At 32.3% G+C, this 21,787-nt stretch overlaps 3 protein-coding genes across 4 annotated transcripts; 2 read left to right on the top strand and 1 right to left on the bottom strand.

Moving 5' to 3' along the window:
• Nucleotides 1–1,612: 1,612 nt before the first annotated feature.
• LOC102582166 (lysosomal Pro-X carboxypeptidase-like) lies at nt 1,613–7,283 on the bottom strand. Its single transcript, XM_006363730.2, has 10 exons — nt 6,760–7,283; nt 6,158–6,344; nt 5,886–6,019; nt 5,060–5,172; nt 4,824–4,947; nt 4,478–4,627; nt 4,191–4,346; nt 3,805–3,884; nt 3,666–3,715; nt 1,613–1,965 (listed from the first exon to the last, which is right to left on the bottom strand). The coding sequence occupies exons 1-10, from the start codon at nt 7,186–7,188 to the stop codon at nt 1,823–1,825; spliced, it is 1,566 nt and encodes a 521-aa protein (XP_006363792.1). The 5' UTR covers nt 7,189–7,283; the 3' UTR covers nt 1,613–1,822.
• Nucleotides 7,284–7,431: 148 nt separating this feature from the next.
• LOC102581607 (uncharacterized) lies at nt 7,432–8,871 on the top strand. 2 transcript variants are annotated; one of them, XM_006363729.2, is made up of 3 exons: nt 7,433–7,872; nt 7,980–8,244; nt 8,323–8,871. In XM_006363729.2, exons 1-3 carry the CDS (start codon nt 7,543–7,545, stop codon nt 8,718–8,720), a joined length of 993 nt encoding a protein of 330 aa, XP_006363791.1. In that variant the 5' UTR covers nt 7,433–7,542; the 3' UTR covers nt 8,721–8,871. The 2 variants fall into 2 exon arrangements, with proteins under 2 accessions (XP_006363790.1, XP_006363791.1); XM_006363728.2 differs by having other exon boundaries at nt 7,432–7,872; nt 7,980–8,871.
• An 11,176-nt stretch (nt 8,872–20,047) lies between these two features.
• Nucleotides 20,048–21,425, top strand: LOC102581277 (homeobox-leucine zipper protein HAT22-like). Its single transcript, XM_006363727.2, has 3 exons — nt 20,048–20,657; nt 20,739–20,818; nt 20,904–21,425. The coding sequence occupies exons 1-3, from the start codon at nt 20,220–20,222 to the stop codon at nt 21,184–21,186; spliced, it is 801 nt and encodes a 266-aa protein (XP_006363789.1). The 5' UTR covers nt 20,048–20,219; the 3' UTR covers nt 21,187–21,425.
• Nucleotides 21,426–21,787: the final 362 nt, after the last annotated feature.

Genomic DNA, 21,787 nt, shown 5'->3' with positions numbered 1-21,787 from the left:
AGCGTTTTATGGTAATCTTTATACAGCTGAGTAGTTAAAAGGAAAAGGAAATCGTATTTTACCTTAATAAGCAGTTAATTTTGAAATTTAAAACTTTGATCGCTTTAGAATTTATTGGTTTGAGAAATGGAACCTTTAGCTGGCAACGTCTCTAATCCAGATTAATGAGGGTAAATTTATGTATCTTAATTTTATAATAATAAATTTTACCTATAAATATCTTTTTGGTAATTAAAAAATTCTTTACATGGTCTAATACTGTAAATTTAAGTCATTATCAAGTATATAAACTTCCATACTTAAATATTCTAAAGGGATTATTAAAATCTAATACCCCAAAGTCAACCAAGTGAATGTGAGGTGATTAACGGAAGTGTGAATATTGCATCGATCTGCTCTTTCTTTTTTTTTCTTTTTTTAACTTTTAATGATTTACTTTAACGGTAAAAGAAAAAAGATTCCAATTACCTTTTAACTTTTTCAAAAATCTAACTGAAATTCAAATTCATTTAAACTGTAAAATTAAGAACTTACAACCCTATAATCTATAATCATTGTTAAAGAGAAAATGTAATCAAATAAAAAGTTGCGGTTTCATTGAGAAAAAAATAAACGCAATTACATTTAAGAGTAAATAGTGAAATTTATAATTACACCAAGATTATAGTTTGACCTGATGCCATTTTATAATACTACTACTATTTTATAAAAAACCTAGTCAATGGAACCTTATCTGGCAACGTCTCTCATCCAGATTAGTGAGGATTAATTTATCTTAATTTTAAATTAATGAATTTTACCTATAAATATACTACCATCGCAATACTTGTTAAGTTTATAAGCATTCAAAATTACAATTACATTTTAGAGTATAGTTTGACCTGATGCCATTTAATAATGTACTATTCCCCTTCCTCTATCTTAATTACTCCCTCCGTCCACAATTGTTTGTCAGGGTAAGGTCATGCACACCCCTCAAGGAAAATTTAATACAAGGTGTAATTTGATTAATATAACCCTACTATACCAAAAATACCAAAAGTCCACATAACTTTTCAATTGAACTACACTATCATTAAGGGCAGAATTGGAAAAAAGTGACTAATTATTTCTTGATTGTTTAAATTGACAATTAATCTTGGACATCTATTTTTAGTATACCTGCCAAACAATTGTGGACGGAGGCATTATACTATTTTGTGATGTCCAATAATACTTGTCCAATTTATAAAACCAATGACTTCATTAATTGTTCCTTAATCTTTGTGTCAAATCAATAGTGGACAACTATTTATATTAATGCATTGAATACAATAACATGCATGATTTGCTGCCAAACATGTGCTTCTTGCAAAAAAATTGATCCAGAAAGTTTAATTGAAAGACATTAATTAATTAGCATTGCTGCTTTACGGGAGCTAAATAGTTTCATTAGACTAACAAATGACACTGAAAACAACTTTTACTAAGGAGTAGTTGGTTTTGATTAATGAACTACTCACTACTCAGTACTTCTTCCGTCAGTAAATACATAAAAGGAAATGGTGCTAGACAGAGTCGGTCTTCAAATTCCTACACACTTTTCTTGCAGATGTAATTGGTGCTAGAAAAGTAGGAAGAAAATGTTTCGTCTGTAACTTATATAGTTGAGTACAAGAAATACCACAAGTGATCATGTCATTACAGTTCCATATGTGCACTGCAACTGGTGAATTACCCCATAAAAGTTAAATGCAATATGTACAATGACAAAAACAACAAAGCATTTGTAGAACTATATGTTAGGAAGGGCAAGTTAATTCGGCAGTTTCCTCAAAAAACATTATCTATACGCTGAAATTGCTTTCTTTTTATCATAGTGTTCATCCAACCAGCCTCTGATCAGTTTAATCTCACTTGATCTTTGATCCAGAAGCCAATCAGGATCTTCAGCAGTTGCAGCACGCAGATCTAAGTGATGGGCACCTAAAACATAACCAAAAAAATTAAAGAGTTGTACAAGTATTAGGGAAGTGTACTGCTCATGCTGTGGTTTTCAGACATTTCCCAACCATGCATAGAAACTTATACACTGGTGTCGAAGCCATTATCCATTGAACATCTATAAAGAAAAATGAAATGCATCCTACTCTCAAGGTTTGTTTGTAAAACCCGTTTCTTTACATCCTAGCCAATTTAGACATTATTTGGTTTAAGTCGAAGAAAATGAGTATTTGGACTTGAAGTTGAAAAAGTATTTGTGTTTGGACATGAATTTTATTTGAATTTTTTTTCCGAAGTTTTGTGAGCTAAATCCATTATTTCACTTGAAATGCTCCTCAAACCAATCTATTTAAAGTTTAAGTGACGAAGCTACAAAACAAAACTTCATCTGTGCAAATAATATTTCATCATTTGCAAGAGTAGCTATGTCTATACTCCATCCTAAGAGGCGTTAAGCAGGAAGCAGTATCAAATAAGCAGTGATATGACCTGAAAAATCAATAGACTCTAAAAGGTAGCCTAATCAAGTATTAGACCAAGACCCTGTATACGACATGGTTACAGGCTCAAACATCAGTGTACACCAGAAAACAGACTAAGAGGGACAGAAAGTTGATTATGATTTTTTTTTATCAGAAAATTGACCTTGATCTTATGTTCAGTCAATGGCTCATCAACTAGCAAATGTTTTCTGTGATATCATCTTAAGTCCATGAACTTTCAGAGTAAACAAATATAAGGTATAACAGAGAGTAGAAACACAAATGACAGATATAATTTCCTCCAGAAGTTGGAGAGCATACTATAGGGCCTTTTGTTACGTGCTCACATAAACTTTAATAAACCTGCACTCACATTGTCAAAACTTTCATCACATAAATAGTTGAGATTATGTGTTCCCACGGTAATGTAATATGTACTAGCGGAGAAGTTAATAGTATTATGTGGTGTTGTTATTCCCTTCTGCATTATTTTACTTTCCTTTCCATACGTGATTTTATTATGCTTTACTTGAGCCGAGGATCTATCAGAAACAACTCCTCTACCTTCACAAGGTAAGGTAAGGCTGCATACACACCACCCTCCCCAGACCCCACTTGTGGGATTAGTATTACACTGGGTATGTTGTTGTTGTGTTATGGAGAAGTTAATAGAGTATTAGTAGCTGAATGTGCAACTTCTTCAAGTTGAATTTCAATAAAAAGACCTGAGAGCCTAATGGCTGCTGCTCACTAGCTATAAAGGCGAAAAGAGGAAAGCAGGACGCCATAACAACGTTGTAATCCAATTATAGAATAGAAGAAACCATTAAAAGGAGAAAGCAAGTGTTCCAAATGATTGTCATTTTTATTGAAAAACATGTTGGCTGTGGCGCTTAAGATGGTAGTGATGTGCTTACCCCAGCCTGGGCATTATAAGGAATTACTAATAAATTAAACCAAAAGAAGAAAGGGAGAGATGGTTATAATTGACGTCGATCACGATTGTTTGAATAACGAAGAGGATGAGCCGATAAGGTCACAGACATTTGACACATCAACTCAGCAGACAGAAACAACAACAGCAGCATATCCAGTAAAAATGGGGATTTGTTTAAGAGAAAAGATGACAGATGGTTCACTGTTACTTATATCCAAGAGTGATGATAATGAGGAATTTTATACAGAGCAGTTAAGAATAACCTTTCTTAGTTGTTAGCGCAACTATAGTTTCCGACACATCCTCAAGAACACTGCAAAAATGTTTTGACATATAATTTTAGTTAAGAACTTTTAGATTCAGTTCCATAGTCTACATAAGAAACTAAAGAGAAAAGAATACCTGCCACCACTCCAGGGATCTAACAGGCCATTTGAGAATATGATGTTGCTCCCAAAAGCTTTTAGCGCACTCTTAAATGCCTTCAGCACAAGAAAGAAAGAGCAAATAACTCAAACAGGGAGCTGAAAGAAAATAAAAATCAAGAAACAAAGCAATTTAGAACATTACTACACTCTAGATCCTGGATAACGTCCAACCACTGGAAATACCATTGAGATCCATATTCTATGCATCCTCCAAACAAGCAAATTTATTATACACTGGGTAATATAAACCTAAACGAACCATTTTAATCTTATTTTTAACTCTACACAAGGGTTATATAATTTCCATGGAACTCGTAAGGGATATACATAGCATTGACAAAGTTTTGCACATTGTCATACATGTCCACCAAATTCAGTTGTTATCCATGTCGGCCTGGGTTTGACATGAAAATCTTTCAAGCACTGCTCTTCATTCGACTTTGGATCATAATAGAACTCTGGAAACATACTAGTTGTCCTGTTACTTGCCATAGGCATAATCATCTCAGTGCATGCCTGCAGACATAGTATGAAAGATATAAGCAACCAAGTCGGGAGGAATTTCAATAGGAGCACATCCTTTTATGACTTAGGAACTCAAATTATGAGCAACTTAAGCAAGAGCGTGTATATTATCCTCACCATACCTGCCAATCCCAACCACTCATACCATGAGGATCATCGTTCAGATCGAAACAGTCAACTTTACCGGTGTAATTATAATAGATACTAATTCCTTCAAATATACGCTGCAACACACTAGCACCATCAGGCAAACTATCAATCTTCCTACATACCTGAAAGCAAAGGGGTTGGAAGGATATTATTCACAGGAAAGAAATTGCTCTACACAATTGACTACTTGTTGATCACCATGCAGGGAAAAGACATCTGTTATCTGCTATATAGTATCAATTGAGACCTAAATGCTTTTCCTCATAAAGACGGCTTCTGCATGATTTATTGTAATCTTGAAAATACAGGTATGCTAACCTCTTTTATGGGGCTTCCAGGTAAAGGCATCAAGAAGTCAGTAGAATAGGGGTAGTTGACCATTGCCAAGTAACTATAGGCAGATTCTAACCAGTTAGACAAGCTTTCAACACTCTCCAGTTCCCTGCCACTCACAACGTCGGATCAAATTACCTCAACATGAAACTTAAAATTCCATAGGTCAATGACACTGTTAGCTAACAAGACAGCAAATGGTGGTGTCATAGGCATCTTACCTACAAATGTGGAACGTCTTTGTAAGTTGTGCAAGTCCACCATTTATCTGTCCCACCTTGTTAATCACATCCCAAGACTCTTTGATAGTGTTAAAGCAACTCATACTCTCGCGCTGCAGAAGGTGATACAGCAAGGATGTCATAAATGCTAAACTAGAGCTTTAGGAATGGAATTACAAGAATGAGATTAGTGAAGGATCCCTGTCCTAATTTGGGAAGGCAAAAATCTGGATCCAGTCAGTCAAATGTGATTGGATTTTCGGCCAAGTCCATACAAGATTCAATTTATGGGGTTTGGGATTGATATTTATGTGAATTAAGTATTAGTCATGAAGTGGATGGTGTAACACTTTGCAGTGATTTGTAAATCTATTTTATAGTTTATGAATTACAATGCATACTATAGTTTTATACATTAAACATCTACATAGGTTAATGTGCTCTAAATCTGAATTATAGGTAAACTTTTCTAACTAGGATCAATTTAAGTCCTACTTATCTCCAAATTTTAGGCATATATGATTTGATGGCATAATACTCTTCAATTGCACAAAAGTTGTCCAGAGAACTAATAAGAGTTGTGCCTGCCCTCCAATTTTTGACGCACAACAAGATCACTCTACCACTCTATAAATGGACGCCAAATAAGTGACTTCACTTCAACAAATTCAAATCAAAGAAATGAAGTAGACCAAACCTATCAAGATTCCCATCTCCCCCAACCCCCCCAAAAAAAATTTAAAAATCTGATCCTACTCTGAAAATTTCCCAAACAGCCACTAGTTAATTAAAATGTCAATAAAGATAGAAACTCAGTCTTACAGACCCTAAAACCATCGGATACAATGCTATAAAAGGTTTCAGGTGGCACAAGATCTTCAAACTGAAGAACTGGCGCAGAAGAAGCAAGTGCACCAATGGAAATATGGGGATATTTGAGCCTCATCCATGCTGCAAGCACTGTTTCAAACACAATAAAATAGAGAACCTCTGAGTGAAGCACAACTCATAATATTGATTAAAAACAAGTACCCAGAACACCTACTAGCAGAGTTAAAATTACTGATGTACTAAACTACTGAATGCTACATTACTTACTTCCACCATATGATCCACCAAATAACACAACAGGGCATGCCTGTGCAGATAAATTTCTTTTAATCTCAGTGATTAACACAGCATAATCAGCCAGTGCTTGTTCAGCTGTTAGATACGACAAAGTAGTAGCATTCTTATATGCTTCTTCCTTACTTCCATACGGCATTGACTCCCCATAGTATCGATGCTGCAAAAATCAAATTGTAATAATTTTCAATGAAATAACAATGTAAGTAAATTCTCGAATAACAACTAGTCTACAATGTTGAGGAGAAATGTACTATATTTTCTCCATTAAGCGTCTAATGATCTTATTGGCTTTCTGATTCATTTAATTACATCTCCTTTTGTGAAGTCTTAACTACAAAGCCTGAACTTTTTCCCAAAAATCTTGCCATTTAACAGCATGTGTGGCTTCTATTTCTTATCAATTTCTGATGTATGACATTTTTTTCCACACTCAACATAAGTTATCCCTAGGCTAATGTTCAGAGAAATTTATCATTATGAGGCTTGTTCTGAGCTATTCAAGAAACTTTAATTGCAAACAACAAAGATGGAAACTTTATGAGGAAAAATAAGACGAATGAAAAGTATTTCACCTCGGGGAATATGACCATGGCGCCGAAACGAGGGGCAATTTCCCAGACGAAACCTGTATTGGCAGCAAACCATTCTATATCACCTTCATTTCCACAGTAGAGGAAAATAGGGGCCGAGTGAGAGGGACCCTCCCAGTGTTGGGTATTGATTAGGTAACGCTGTGAAAACGAAGGTAGATCAGCGAAGCTGAAGTGATCGAGCTTCTGCTGGAAATATTTGGTCTCATACTGGTATTTTGGGGCTCGAAGTGAAAGTGTTGTGCTTAAACTCCAGAAATTGCCGAGATAGCGAGCACCATTCAGTTGAATAGCCGATGCTTGACATAAAAATGAGACAATCAGTATAAGAATAGAGTACAGAAATGGCGAAGGAGTTGACATTTTTGCCGGAGGTTTTGTTTTCGGAGATACTGCAAACTCCAAAACCATCTTGAGTTATTTGTCGCACTAACTTTAACTTTATATTCCACTAATAACACTTGTTGGTTCTGCTTTGATCATTTTTACGTGATGATGTTATAGGCCCATGGCATTAGGATTTAGGGCTAAGATGTTCTTTATCGTTTTAAAAAGATTTTTTAAATAACTACTCTATTTAATTTTAACTTACCTATAACATAATTTAAAAAATAATACTTTAATATATTGCACTTATCTTAAAATCATAAAATTCAAGAAACTTCCTACTCTTTCTAGACAAAGGACAACCAACGGCACGATTTACCTGCTATAGAGCCCATACGCTTACAAAGGGAGAGCGATTGTCAAAGTTCCCTGTTTACAATGGATGAGAGCTTCAGAGTACGGGTGGACAAAGTGTTCGGGTCTCTGACGGAGACCTCCAATTTGAGCTCTCTCTGGTGTTTAACCGACGATGAAATTGAGAAAAGGGAATGGAATAGGGATACCCCATCCCGCGACCTACTCGACTTTGATTCCAAACCCTGCCCTCCCCATATTGACGGCTTCTTCTCCAAGTCCCCCCAAACCCTAGATTTTCCCAAACAGCTCCACTCCGATCTGGAACAGCTCAGCGACGGCCAAGAACCAGATGATGATAATGAATCGGATATCCGCGCCCGCATTGGTTTAGATTGCACCCTTGACTATGAGGTAATTATTTGGTTTCCCTCTTTTATCCGTTTCCTCTATGAGAAATTGTGCATTTTGTGTAGTCTTACGACTTTTCATTTTTGAATTTTTTGTAATTTACATATCAGGAGGAAGAAGACGAGTTTGACAAAGTGGCCGTCGATACGGAAAAGGAGAAGCAGCAGCCTAGTGACCGCTTGTACACGCGGGAGGTCTCTGACTACGGAATTTCTGCAGACACAGACCATGAGCTTCCTCTTACTCTCCATGACATTACGAGAGATCCTCGTGCTAATCACGAGGCCGCCAAGCTCAGACTCAAGGAAGATGCGGAGGCTGCCCTGAGAGAAGGTCATTTAGGTTCCAAGCCACCTACTGTGTACAAGACTCAAGGTCAGAATGATGCACATTCTCCTAAAAAACTCAAGTTCAAGGAAGATTATAACTTGGTCCCTATTTCATCCATTCCAGATTATGTAAGGAATCCATCCAAGTATACTTGCTATACACTTGATGTCTCGGATGATATGGATGAAGAATCCAATAGAAACGCTTACATGGACTTTCTCAGTCTCATGAAGAAGGGATCGCACCTGTATAATGATAGCTCCACTAATTTTGAAAAATCGCCCACATTTAACCTGAGAATGAAACAGCCTGTTGTTACCTTCAACAAACAGGGCGTTAAGGCAGAGCAAATGCAAGTGAAAAAAACAGTTCCCCTTAGTATTGTTACCATGGAATCCGATAATGCTGCCATGGAAGAAGATGAATCGTCTATTGCAGCCGATAGAGCTAGACCTGGAAGTTTGCATAAGCCTGGCAAACGTTATAGAACTAGGGCCACTATGATGGATACTGATGACTGAAGTGTTTGTGTGATTCCTTTTGAAAATAGTTTTCTTGTGCTCTGTCTTCTTTTCTTTTTGAAACAGTCTTCTCATACAATGTTTGATCTCAAATCATCATGAACTTGCATTGCTTGAGCACGCAACTTTAAAGAGAATTAAGCTTGCCTAACTTCCCCCTCTGATTTTTTTATGTCGAATTCTGTCACTTATTCGAAATCTTTTGGCAGAAGGTTTATGTTCATTGGATTGTAGACCAGAATGTAACTTATTGCGTATGACAATACAAACTGGTATAATCTTGACATCCTCTAATGTCTTAAATGGATCAATTTGAGCAAGAATCACCCCCCTCTCAGTGTCAAGTAGTTTCCATTCTTTCTCTAATTTCAGCCTTTCCACCTTAAGTTCTTCAATAGTACAATATTATTTAGCTCTGTGCACTCTTTATCTCTTCTCTCTCGATACAAATTGATCTCTTTTGTCTGAGCATCTAGTTTCTTCAACACTAAGCCAACATGCTCCAATTCCTTTTCCGTAAGTCTCCCTGAGAGGTGCAATATCCCGAAGCTCTTTTCTTATGTTCATCATATGGCTTTCACTTTTCTCCTTTAGGCTAATTTCTACTTCATGTCTTTTTTTCAATGCGTTTCTCTAGCGCCTTTTTGCATCTCAACATCCAGCTAAAAGTTATCGCGTTGTTTCTGAATTTCGCTAAATAGACCAGCCCGTTTACTCTCAATCTCATACATGAAGGTTTCACGATCACAGGGAAGTGATTCTGGATTTTGCTTATATCCTTGTTGCATTGCATTTTTCTCTGCTTTCAGGGTTGTCACAACTATCCTTAAGAGCTTAGAAATGGCCAATTTCTCTTCAACCACACGTTCCAGCTTCCTTCTGCAACTCTTCTCTTTTCTCATTGATTACCTCCCATTCAGTCAGTCTCAAATTTAGCTTTCTCAGCTTTCAACCAGAATCAATAACTTTTGAGTTTCATTTATCAAAGCCTCCACTTTTTCTTCCTCATGGTTGACGCATTTTTTATTTTTTTTTCATCCAGCATTTTCAAGATCATTTCTCATTTTGTTGTTTCTGTCCCCCTTCCTTGCCGCACAACTGTTCTCTGCAACTCTCAAATCTCTAACACCTTTTCAGCAGCTTGGAGGTTTCTTTCATTTTCCTCGTCTCCTTCGCAGATAGTGTCCTTGTCAGTAATTAGGTCCTCCCGGTACTTAATATTCACATCTATCAACTCCTAAGACTGCCTCTTGTTCTAGAAATTATTGTCCAACCATACAAAGAAACATATACACATTGAGGTCCAAGCTATTTTATTCATTGAAAATCTATAAAGAACTCTCAAGTTGTTGGTAAAACCCATTATTTTCCTACATGCCTAGACATTATTTGGTTGAAGTTGTAGAAAATGAATCTTTGGATTTTATAGTTCAAAAAGAATGTATTTGTCATTTGCAAAGATTAGCTATGTGAGTCATCCATCCAAAGGGGCGGTAAGCAGGAAGTGACATGAAAAATAAATAGACCTTTAAAGAGTAACCTAATCAAGTAGTATTAGAACCAATGCTCTGTATAAATGCCTACTTGAATTGCCACATCAAACGTACTGCCTATCTTTACTGAAAAATATACTATTGATAAGGGATCGGATACTGTAAACTCCAAAACCATCTTGAGTTCTTTTTTGCACTAACACATGTTGGTTTGCTTTGATCATTCTTCTACGGTGATGATGTTATATGTTTTGGCATAACAGGCTTCCGATGTACTTGAAACCCAACCGTTATGTCTTTGAATATTCATTTGATATTGTATTGTTTCAGAGATTAAAGTAATAATTGAATAATTGGAAGGTGTGGTTGAAGAGAAATTGGCCATTGAATTGGGTCACGCTAAAGTTGGTGGACATTAGTCTCTGTTCCATTCCCAAAAGGTTGCTGGGCTTCCTGTAAATGAACTCCTTGTCCAGCAAATATGAGGGAGTTCTGGGCCTAAAATCACGTTTGATTTGGTCCCAACGTAACGAAACACACTATGTCCGCAACAACGGTTGTTGGTCAATCTGTTTACAAAACAATAGTACTAATAGAAAAAAATGTTGAAAGTTTTCGGTTACATCTTACAAGGACTTCAGTGCAATAAAATAAAAATCCAATGTCCATCGCAAAATTACACCTGTTACAATGATTGTTATGAGCACGAATTCATCTTTAGAGAAATGAATGAGTAATTGAAATCCTTTTTTTCTACAACAATATTCGAGTGCCAGACCGTCAATAATTATCAATGAAAAGCGATTTATTCCATGGTTATGGACTTCACAAGCCCCAGCATCATATCCAAAAAGAAAGAAGAGAACAAACAAACAGAACAGAATCCCCCACAGGAGGAACACTGTAAAGTATTCTAGATATAACTTATTTCCTTTCTTTTCATCTTAAATAATTTGTCCTGTTTCTCTTTTTATACTCCCCTTCAAGAAAATATAGAGACTTTTAACTATTTGTGTCTTACGATATAATCTCTGTTCATTGAATACTTACTGTATCATCTTATTGAGGTGTTTGTAGTCTTTGAACAATTACAAGGGTAGAATGAGGAAAAAATGATGTCTTGAACTTCTAATATTATTACAAATGATTTGAGATGACTATTCTTGAAAAGGGGATGTATTATCTTTTCTCTCAAAATATTATTATTGAAGTTTGATCACCTATAACATCTTCTGTCCTTTGTTTCCTCCACGAAACTACAATTGTTTGGGTTAATATCTCCAATGTAAGTAGTGGCAATTACCTAATCTAATAGAGGTTAATGCAAAGAGCAGTTGAACAACTAAATTAAATATTTACTGGAGTGTAATTAAATAAAGAATCCATTAAGTAAAGCCCCCCAAAATATTCCATCTTCAAATGACATGGACACACGTGGAGAACACAATAGGAGACAAGTTGTCATAACTAACTTTGTGCCACAATTGGAGCCGGCAAACCCTCAATTGTGTTTTTTTTTCGCACTAACAACCACTTCGTTTGGTCCTAGGGGTTGCGTTTGGTTTGTTAAAAAATTGTTACTACAAATAATTGTGTAACCAACTTCAGAATTGCTTATATTGAAAACAATAGCTCAACTAGAGTAATTTTCATTTATTGTTTTATAGGTATTATGATTATTGCAAAGGGATCCTAATAATTAAATTGAGGCCCACTTTGTTAGAGTATGATGGATGACGAGAAAGTTAGTCAGGTAAGTGGGGTTATGACATGGCGAAGAACCCTTATTGGAAAATGAAAACAAGAAACAGGTTTTACTTTTACCTTTTCCCAACTGAAATCCTAATCCATCAAACAAGTCTTTTGTTAGAAAACAAATACTACTACTAAAAAAGACATAATTAAAAGTCTTATAGTATTCAAGTCCTTGCAATAAAAAAGAAAATCATTTTAAAAGTGTTATTTTCGAAAATAGATATTTCAGATCTCATCAAACTCTAATATAAAAATCAGATATTATTTTATTATATATTATATAATAAAGTAGGGTAAAGATAAGGAAGGTCGTCCCTTGCTTTTGTGAAAGTCGGTGGAAAATTGATCATGTTCATTTTCTTTTATCTTTTGCCCTTTTGTTGAAAAAGATGAAACCCCGACAAGTCACTAAATTCTACTTTCTTACTTGGACTCTTGTCCTCACGTTAGACCACATCATCCTTTTTTATACTTCCCATTTTGCCATCCACACCCTATGAAATTTAATATTTTCTACTTATTTAAATCTATCATGTATGTATTCTAGACTATGTATTAATTTATTATTACAAATATACGTCAAACCTGCAAATATTTATTAGATCCGCCTTACTGTACTTTCTGTTGTTTAATTTTATTTTTTCCGACAGGATTTAAGAACAATACAACAGTATAGTAATATATTTGCTGAGATTTAAAACACACAGAATCGGTGAAAAATAAATTGCAACTTCTATTTTGTATAAAAAGAAAATGTTTGTAATTAATCACTTCATTAGATGATTATCTCTCATTCTATTCAACTCTTTGACCACATTATATATTGTACTTTTACACAGACAAAGTATCAGACACTTAATGCACATAAATTATTAATTTTGCTCCTGTAGTCATAGCTTTTCAAGCTCCATTATAGTGTAAGTATAAAAGTACACTTCAAACCAACATGGTGGATCGTCATTAAGTAAGATTGATCCATCTTTAACCAGAAATCTCTAGTTCGAGTTGGAACACTACCTCTAAATAACCTCTGTTTAATATTTGCATATATATCCTCACTTCCAACATCAGCACACATAGCAATATTCCCTTCCAATAAATCAAATCTTTTTAGTCTATAAAGGAATCAATAATAGTCTATAAAGGAATCAACAATAGTTACCATATAGGAAATTTAGAGAATCTCAACTATATCTTTTTCCTTTTGTTCTTTCACTATGGAAAACATGAAATCAGTTACGGTATTTATCAGTAATTTATAATTATTTCGTCGTTAAAAAGTTCTTAACTAATTGAGTTTATTTTATAATTCATAACTAAATAAAATTTTAATTATTTAGCTACGAAATATTATTTGTCGCTACTTTCTTAATTTCTAGTAGTTTTTCTTGATAAGGAGTGATAACTTCCCTACCCTCTAAATAGACTATATTTGCCTCACTGTGTGATCGGCTCATACCAATACTATCTTAACCAAAAAAAAATTATGTCTACTTATAACACTTCCTTTATTGAAATTAACATCAAATTTTTGTTGTTCAGATTGATATTCAACTTTTTTCTGATTGTCTTTGCACTATATCTCTTCGTGTTTTTTTTTTTACAATGAATATGTAATACACTTTAAAATATTTAAATTAACTAATATCGTTTGTCCTCTCAACTGATTGAACGTTAAAGTGTTTAATATCTAGAGTAATGTAATTATAAATACATAAGAATTTATTGATCGACATATATATACTTGAAATACCTTTTACAACTTTTACATTATACAACTCTTTTTTAGACCATTCTTTTTGAAGAAAAAAATAATAATGAAGAAGAAGAAGAATAAATTTGTGAGCTCCATTTGTTTGTCATATTAGTACAATTAGATTCTAATCTTCTATCATTTCACGTTATCTCAAAACGTATCACTTTTTATCATGAACAATAGAAGAGTATTTTTCTTTTCCTTTATGATTATAGCAGAGACGAAAACTTTATTATATAAAGTAGAAAAGATATTCTGCCTTTTATGGATATGATATTTTCATGTACACTAAGATGCATTATTATTTCACACAAATAAATATTCCAAATTGATTACAAGAATTTTAGGAAGGTACGGCACAAAAAAAGGATAGGTTCTTCAGAACTCAACGGAGCACAGTGCATTCAACACTACAAAATTATATGAACCTTAACTACTGTAACCAACATCCATTGGCTGGCTATAAATGCAGCAACAACGAGTGAATCATGACAAATAAATCATATATGCTAATGATAGTCCGTTTGATCAAGTTTTTTCGAAGAAAGAAATTAAAAGTGTTTATTTCAAAATTCACCTCCACTACCCCAAAATAAAATAAAATCTTGATATACTTTACGAACTTTAACATAAGCAAAACTACTTTCATTTCTTGAAAAAAAAAAGTAAATAACTTTTATATCATAAATATATTTAACAGATTATGATAAGGTATTTATATTATTTATTAAATAAATGAAGATATAAAAGTTGTTATGAGTAATTATTGTTTGATACTTAATATTTAATTTTTTAAAATTAAAATTCTTCTTATTTAATAAAATTGAGTATTTTGCCTAACTTTTTCAGAAAAAAAAAGGTCTGTTTTCAAAAAGTAACAAAAGTTATTTGTAAGATGCTGAAAATATTAATATATATTTTTTTAATTTTAAAAGTCTGACCAAATAAGCTATTTATTAAATTTTACTACTTTTTCTGTTGCTTAATTTAAATTTTGATTGTTTACATATTTTATCATATTAATTAATGTATAGTATTGAATGAAAAATGATTTAGAAAATAAAAACTTAAAATTTCAAATACTAAACGAGTAAAATTGAACGTTGAAAATAAACGTTATCGAGGTCCCAAAAATTGAGGGTAGCATGATTGGCAAGTTCTACGCTCAAAACTCCTCAATCCCCCACGGAATCGAATACCCATAATACCAAATCATTGGCGGGTCCCTATATCGTCTCTAGTCTCTACCCACCTCCTTCGCACGTGATCATTTCTTTCTCTTTTTCTCTTAGGGGACCAATTTTTATATATTTACTATTTACAATAGATTCCAACTTCTTTTTCAACTATATGTGTACATGAACATCCTCAATATGCAATGGATTTAGGCACAAGTAACGTATTCCTTTTCATACTGATTTTGAGATTATGTACAAGTTGGTGTTCACGTGATTAACTATTCAAGGATTATCACATTTGATTTTTTGTTTCTTATCCTCTTTTTAATGAATGCATTATTCTCTCAAGTCAATAAGATACAATAACTATGGAAATAATGTATTAAAATTAAGATACCCGTACGTGCTCCTTTTGATTAGAAATAAAAAATATATGATTGAATTTTTATTCTTTTTAAAGTAAAAGAAATTAGGTAATTGAAAATATATTAAGAGTTGATTTCATGGAAAACAAATTAGAAATTAGTTTTCTAAAATTTATTACGGGTTGTATTAATTATCTAAGTCTAGATCATTTCCCTGCATAATTTTATTTATCGTTCGTTCTAGCCTAAAATTTTGTAATAACTCACCTTTCACCAAAAAAGAAAAAATATAGTTCAACACGTACTATACTTTTACAAGCTTCATAGAAACTTCTTTATTTCTTTTTATTTATAAATTTTCCATCCACTAGTTGATTGTTTCGGTGGGTTCTCAATTATTCCCAATCATCTTCGATAAGGTTCAAGTTAGGACGGAGAGCACATATACATATCAAGAAATACTTTTCTTTATAATTGGTATTTGATATATGTATTAAAAGTCAACTAATTTGAATTCACACGATATATAGCCCATTTAGAGGTCGTTTGATAGAGTGTATAAAAATTATATCCAATAAAGTGTATTAGTAATGCATGTATTAGTTATACTTGTATTAGTTATGCATAAATTATTTGTTATGCATTGTTTGGTTTGGTGTATTAAAAATAGTGTGCATTGTATAAAAATATTTATTTACAAAAAGTATCCTTCACAATTATGGTGGAAAAGATGTAAAAGTACTTTTGAAGGGTAATTGGGTCTTTAATCATATTAATGCATGTATTAAATCATTTGCATTGCTAATACCTAGAAATCCACTGTATTAGTAATACACTCATCAATACACAATAGAATGTATAGTGCAAGCATTAGTTATACATAGCATGAAAAAATGCACCAAACAAGAGATTACTAATACATATAATTAATGCATACATTATTTTTGCTAATACACTCTACCAAACGATTCCTTAGAGTAAAAGTTAATCTCTATTAAGGAATTTATTTATATCAGTGACTCAAAATCAAAACCTCTAATTAAAAAAAAAACATTCAGTGCACCACATAAAGTATGTATTAAAGAAATATTAGAAATACTCCAACCATATCAAAGTCAAATGCTTAGCAAGCTGCTTTTGGTATTCGTCCACTAGAGACAAAAAGGTTTGGATGACAATCATTTTAATCAAGTGTCTTTTGTTTATACCTTAATTTCATTCATTAAATTAGTCATATTATATGATCGATGCTAAACCCATTAAGCACAAGATTAGTATTCTTGTTCAAAGTGGTTCATTCATGATTGTACTAGCACAAGTCAAAACTCAAAACTCAAAACAGAAAGCCTTTCCAACGTTAATGGTAAGTTGACATTGTCTTAGAATATGATTTGAAATATATGCCTTGATAAAATGCTTTGCATCTTCCAATTAATTAAATATAATGATTAATTATCTTGTTAGTTGGCGTCAACCGAAAACATAGTACTATTATTGATTTTATTCCACACAACATTCAACAAGTCTAAATCCACTCACCATGGTAAAATTCTACAACAAATACCTTTTATTATTATTATGATTATTATTATTATTATTATTATTATTATTATTATTATTATTATTATTATTATTATTATTATTATTATTATTATTATTATTATTATTATTATTATTATTATTATTATTATTATTATTATTATTATTATTATTATTATTATTATTATTATTATTATTATTATTATTATTATTATTATTATTATTATTATTATTATTATTATTATTATTATTATTATTATTATTATTATTATTATTATTATTATTATTATTATTATTATTATTATTATTATTATTATTATTATTATTATTATTATTATTATTATTATTATTATTATTATTATTATTATTATTATTATTATTATTATTATTATTATTATTATTATTATTATTATTATTATTATTATTATTATTATTATTATTATTATTATTATTATTATTATTATTATTATTATTATTATTATTATTATTATTATTATTATTATTATTATTATTATTATTATTATTATTATTATTATTATTATTATTATTATTATTATTATTATTATTATTATTATTATTATTATTATTATTATTATTATTATTATTATTATTATTATTATTATTATTATTATTATCTTCAACGATATATATAATGATAATAATATGATATAAGGGACAGGTCAAATTAACATGTTTGAGCTTCGTACCGAGTTAATTAAATGTTCATAAAATAATACACAGAAAGTAATTACCCAATTGTTATAACATAAGGATAAATAGTTGGTTATAAAACAAAACGAGTTGTATTATTCTGAGTAATTAAACACATTAGTTATTTCCCCAATAAGGACCAGTTTCAGATGTCTTTCCTTGACTTTTATGATTTTACTTAATCAAGAAGCTCCATCAATTCATATAGAAAATAGACATTTGATTGATTATATATTAATTTTGATTTAATTGGTTTGTTTTAAAATATGGCATGCCTATCTGCTGGGCTGCTGCATGTAAAATGCAAAGATGACATAAAAAATTGACTAGTTGTATAAATTAGGACATCAAAAGAGATGGCGGAAAGAACTCGAACACATATTAATTATTTTCTTTTGTATTAATTTGTCAAAAATTGAAAAGAATAAATAATGAAGTGCTAAAAAGTTGAAATAGAAAAACTCAAGATCTTGTAGATTTGTGGAAAAAAACTGGATGCACCACAGCATGTTGGTGAGTGATGACTAGTTAGGCGGGACCATATATGCCTTATTAGGGTATAATTCCAAAGTAAAGCTTGTTAAATGAATAATCTAAACAGAACCAAGAATAGAAGAAATATAATAAAAGTTAGATCAAATCATGTTTAATGGGTGACCTAACTTCTCATCACCTCAGCCGACAATGCATTATTATACTATCTGTTTATAACCATACAGCTCAATTAGCATGGGGGTCCCAATTTACATACATAGAAACTTCAAAAATATTTCTTTGCAACCAATATTTAATGAAATTATAAACCTTAACAGATCAACCATTTAATTAAATATGAATACGTAACAATTTTTTTTTTATTAATTTGATGTAAACATAGAATATGATAGATTTTAATTTTTTTTCGCGAAAGCAACAGGGGTACATAAACTTTATAGTTAAGCAAATATCCGGATTCTTGTCGATGAATCATATTCTGGCAGCATTATTACACTTATGAAACTCCCTTATAGTGTCTTGTACCTACTTTTCTTCCTCTTTGAGTTGCCTCTTTCATTACACACCAAACAATGAAGACATCATGCTCTACACTTCACATAGTGCACATCTCTATCTCATCTTCAAACCAACCTTACTATACCCACCTGCAAAATCCACGCACAATATTCATTATGTACCAAGTAATTATATTAATTCAATAACTAATTAAGAAATTTTTAGTTGATTAATTAAACCCTGCTTATCTATCGTTCTACACTTGATTTGATTATTGGACCTAAGTACGAAAATCTTTTATGTTATTTTGTTGGAAATAATAAAAATTCATCGAAGGAAATTAAATATCTTGAAGAACTGTACTTTATATTATGTATTTATATGTTCCGCTTTATATATGAGGTACATGTTGGAAATTTTCCGAGAAATAATAGTTCGTAGGTGAATTATTAGATGATTATGGGGCTATACCTAACAAACATTAGTGATGGGTGTATCATGGCTGCTGTCACACAAGTTGGTAAACGAATGATCCATGTATTATTTATCAGAAATATATACGATGATAGAAGTAAAGAGTGGATAAAGTTAGAAAAAATATTTAATTAATAAGAGAAGAATAGTACGAAAGAGAAAAAAGAAATAAAATGCTTGTGGTAATTAAAGAAGAGAGAAATTTCGGTATGGTGATGGGTGGCGAAAGGGCAGACGAATGATTCTCCATTTCCATGTGAATCCACGTACTCATTATATGCATTTATTCTTTTGATATTCCAAAAGTTCAAACTTATGAGAGAGCGTATCTTTGCTTGGTTAAAGAGCTTGATAATTACTAGTATTTTTTTATTCTTAATTCAAAATTTAAATATATAATCATAAAATTTATTATTTTAATTTGAAACTTCTCGATGTAAATATCAATTAATCACTCCTTAAAGCAGGTATTATATGTTATTTTTTCTATTTTAAAATAAGTGATTTTTTAAGTTTTCATTACCCTAAAAAGAAAAGGGTAAGAGCACCCCGGGTGGTTTTTTTGTTTCGCTCTAAATGTTTGGAATACGTATTAAAACTCCGATTAAATATAAATGCAGTGCAGTTGGGACGGACTTTTTATAGGGATTCAAGCTTGCGAAATGTTTTATCATTCTTACTGAAGAGTAAAACTCAACTGGTTTTTGACATAGGTCATGTATGACTTATTTGGGGGTGATGCTTCTAATAGGACTTTCTCTATATACATGACCTCAATCAAGACTTTTAATTAAGAGTTAAGCAATTTTTTCACGGTCCGAAGTGGTTAGTTTCCTAGTTTGTTGGTCATTACATATAATGGAGAGATAAGAGTAGTGGGGTTCGAATGGTCAACCTATGAAGGGAAAGAAATAGACTTTTAATAATTCCTCCACACTACTCATTCAATCCTTTGATTATTAATCATAGATAGATATATAGTCACCCAACCAACCAACCCACCCACCCACTCACCACACCCCACAACACCTCACCTTAAGACACAAAAGTCTTATTCCTGAGTTTCCCTTGAAAGACTCTCCCAAAGCTACGCCTAATTAGCTAAAGTCCCCAACTCTCTCTTCATATATATCCCACCATCCCTTTTCTCTTTTCCACCATTCTTCCTCACAACAACAAAAGTTCACACACACACTTGCTTCCTTTTTTTCGTTTTCTTTTATTCTAACACATAGATGGGTTTTGATGATATTTGCAACACTGGCCTAGTTTTAGGATTAGGCTTTTCCTCAACAGCCGATTACAAATCAAAGAAAATAACAACACCACTAGTAGGCAAAGGTCCGTCTCTTGGCCTTGAACCTTCACTAACTTTAAGCCTGATTTCCGGTGATCGTACGTACGAACAACAGCCGATTAAAATTAGCAAAGATCATCAATCTGCTGATTTGTACAGACAAGATAGTGCTGCCTCTTCCTACTCAAATGCTAGTGTCAAAAGGGAGAGAGATGTTGGTAGTGAAGAGACAACCACAGAAGTAGAAAGAGTTTCCTCCAGAGTTATTAGTGATGAAGATGATGATGGCTCTAACGCTAGGAAGAAACTTAGGCTCACTAAAGCACAATCCGCACTTTTGGAAGAAAGCTTCAAGATACACAGCACTCTCAATCCTGTAAGTTCGTATTTTTTGATCGATCGCTATAGTCGTATATGTAACATGTTTTTACTCGTAATTAATTTTCTAATTATGCAGAAACAAAAACAGGATTTAGCCAGAGAACTCAATTTAAGGCCTCGTCAAGTTGAAGTTTGGTTCCAGAACAGAAGAGCCAGGTAGAACTAATCACTAATGATAATCTTCACTATTGTTTTTTTGCAATTTTGTGAACATAAAATTGATGGGATCGTGTGGTTACAGAACAAAACTGAAGCAAACAGAGGTAGACTGTGAATTCCTGAAAAAATGCTGCGAGACACTGACAGAAGAAAACAGGAGACTTCACAAGGAATTGCACGAACTAAAGGCTCTAAAAATAGCACAACCTTTGTACATGCAGTTGCCGGCGGCAACCTTAACCATGTGTCCTTCATGCGAAAGGATCGGCGGCGGTGTCGGAGAAAATCCGTCGAAAAATGCTTTTACCATTGCTCAAAAACCTCACTTCTACAGTCCATTCAACAATCCGTCGGCAGCTTGTTAATTAAAGGCCATATATATTAGTAATATAAATCTTGTTTAGAAAAAATCTCGGAAAGCCGCCACTTTTTTTGGTTAGGGCTTGTATGACTAGTGCAGTTGTATTTGTAGAGTAATTAGAATTAAGGTCACTAATCAATATTTTTAATTTGTTTTCTTTCTTATGGTCCATATTATAAGTCTGTAAATCATTAAGCAAATATATACATATGGATGAATTATTATTATTATTTATATATAGTACAATCTATTGATCTTCGTTTACTTTCGTCGTTTCCTATTTAATTCGTCATCTACATTTTTTTCCCTTTTTACTCACTCCCTGTATCCCTTTCTATAAATAGTTGATCCATAATACTTGTTATTACATAAAATCAATGCATAAATTAACATATTGTTCTTTTTTTTACCCTTGTGAGTTATTAGCATTGAAAACATACAATTAACCAACATAGATAGATAAGTTAAAGTGAATGATTCATGTTCAGTGGTTAAATTAATTCATATTCATTGATTGAAAATTTGAGTTTCAAAAAAATTAAATAAGGGTAGAAGGATAAAGTTACACAATTTCTTAATACAAGTGTAAAATAAAAAGATGAGAC

Source organism: Solanum tuberosum, unplaced genomic scaffold, assembly GCF_000226075.1.
Source record: "Solanum tuberosum cultivar DM 1-3 516 R44 unplaced genomic scaffold, SolTub_3.0 scf00441, whole genome shotgun sequence".
NCBI classification, from domain to species: domain Eukaryota; kingdom Viridiplantae; phylum Streptophyta; class Magnoliopsida; order Solanales; family Solanaceae; genus Solanum; species Solanum tuberosum.
The sequence above is the reverse complement of the archived record's forward strand: the minus strand, read 5'-3'. Positions and strand labels throughout refer to the sequence as shown.

Excerpts from the sequence above, each read along its gene's own strand:
- LOC102582166 (XM_006363730.2), bottom strand. The coding sequence starts at position 7,188 with ATGGTTTTGGAGTTTGCAGTATCTCCGAAAACAAAACCTCCGGCAAAA. Across the intron at positions 6,020-6,157 it reads TGGTGGATCATATGGTGGAA|TGCTTGCAGCATGGATGAGG; the intron begins GTAAGTAATGTA and ends TGTTTGAAACAG. Across the intron at positions 4,347-4,477 it reads TGAGTGGTTGGGATTGGCAG|GCATGCACTGAGATGATTAT; the intron begins GTATGGTGAGGA and ends CTATGTCTGCAG.
- LOC102581607 (XM_006363728.2), top strand. The coding sequence starts at position 7,543 with ATGGATGAGAGCTTCAGAGTACGGGTGGACAAAGTGTTCGGGTCTCTG. Across the intron at positions 7,873-7,979 it reads ATTGCACCCTTGACTATGAG|GAGGAAGAAGACGAGTTTGA; the intron begins GTAATTATTTGG and ends TTTACATATCAG.
- LOC102581277 (XM_006363727.2), top strand. The coding sequence starts at position 20,220 with ATGGGTTTTGATGATATTTGCAACACTGGCCTAGTTTTAGGATTAGGC. Across the intron at positions 20,658-20,738 it reads TACACAGCACTCTCAATCCT|AAACAAAAACAGGATTTAGC; the intron begins GTAAGTTCGTAT and ends CTAATTATGCAG. Across the intron at positions 20,819-20,903 it reads TTCCAGAACAGAAGAGCCAG|AACAAAACTGAAGCAAACAG; the intron begins GTAGAACTAATC and ends GTGTGGTTACAG.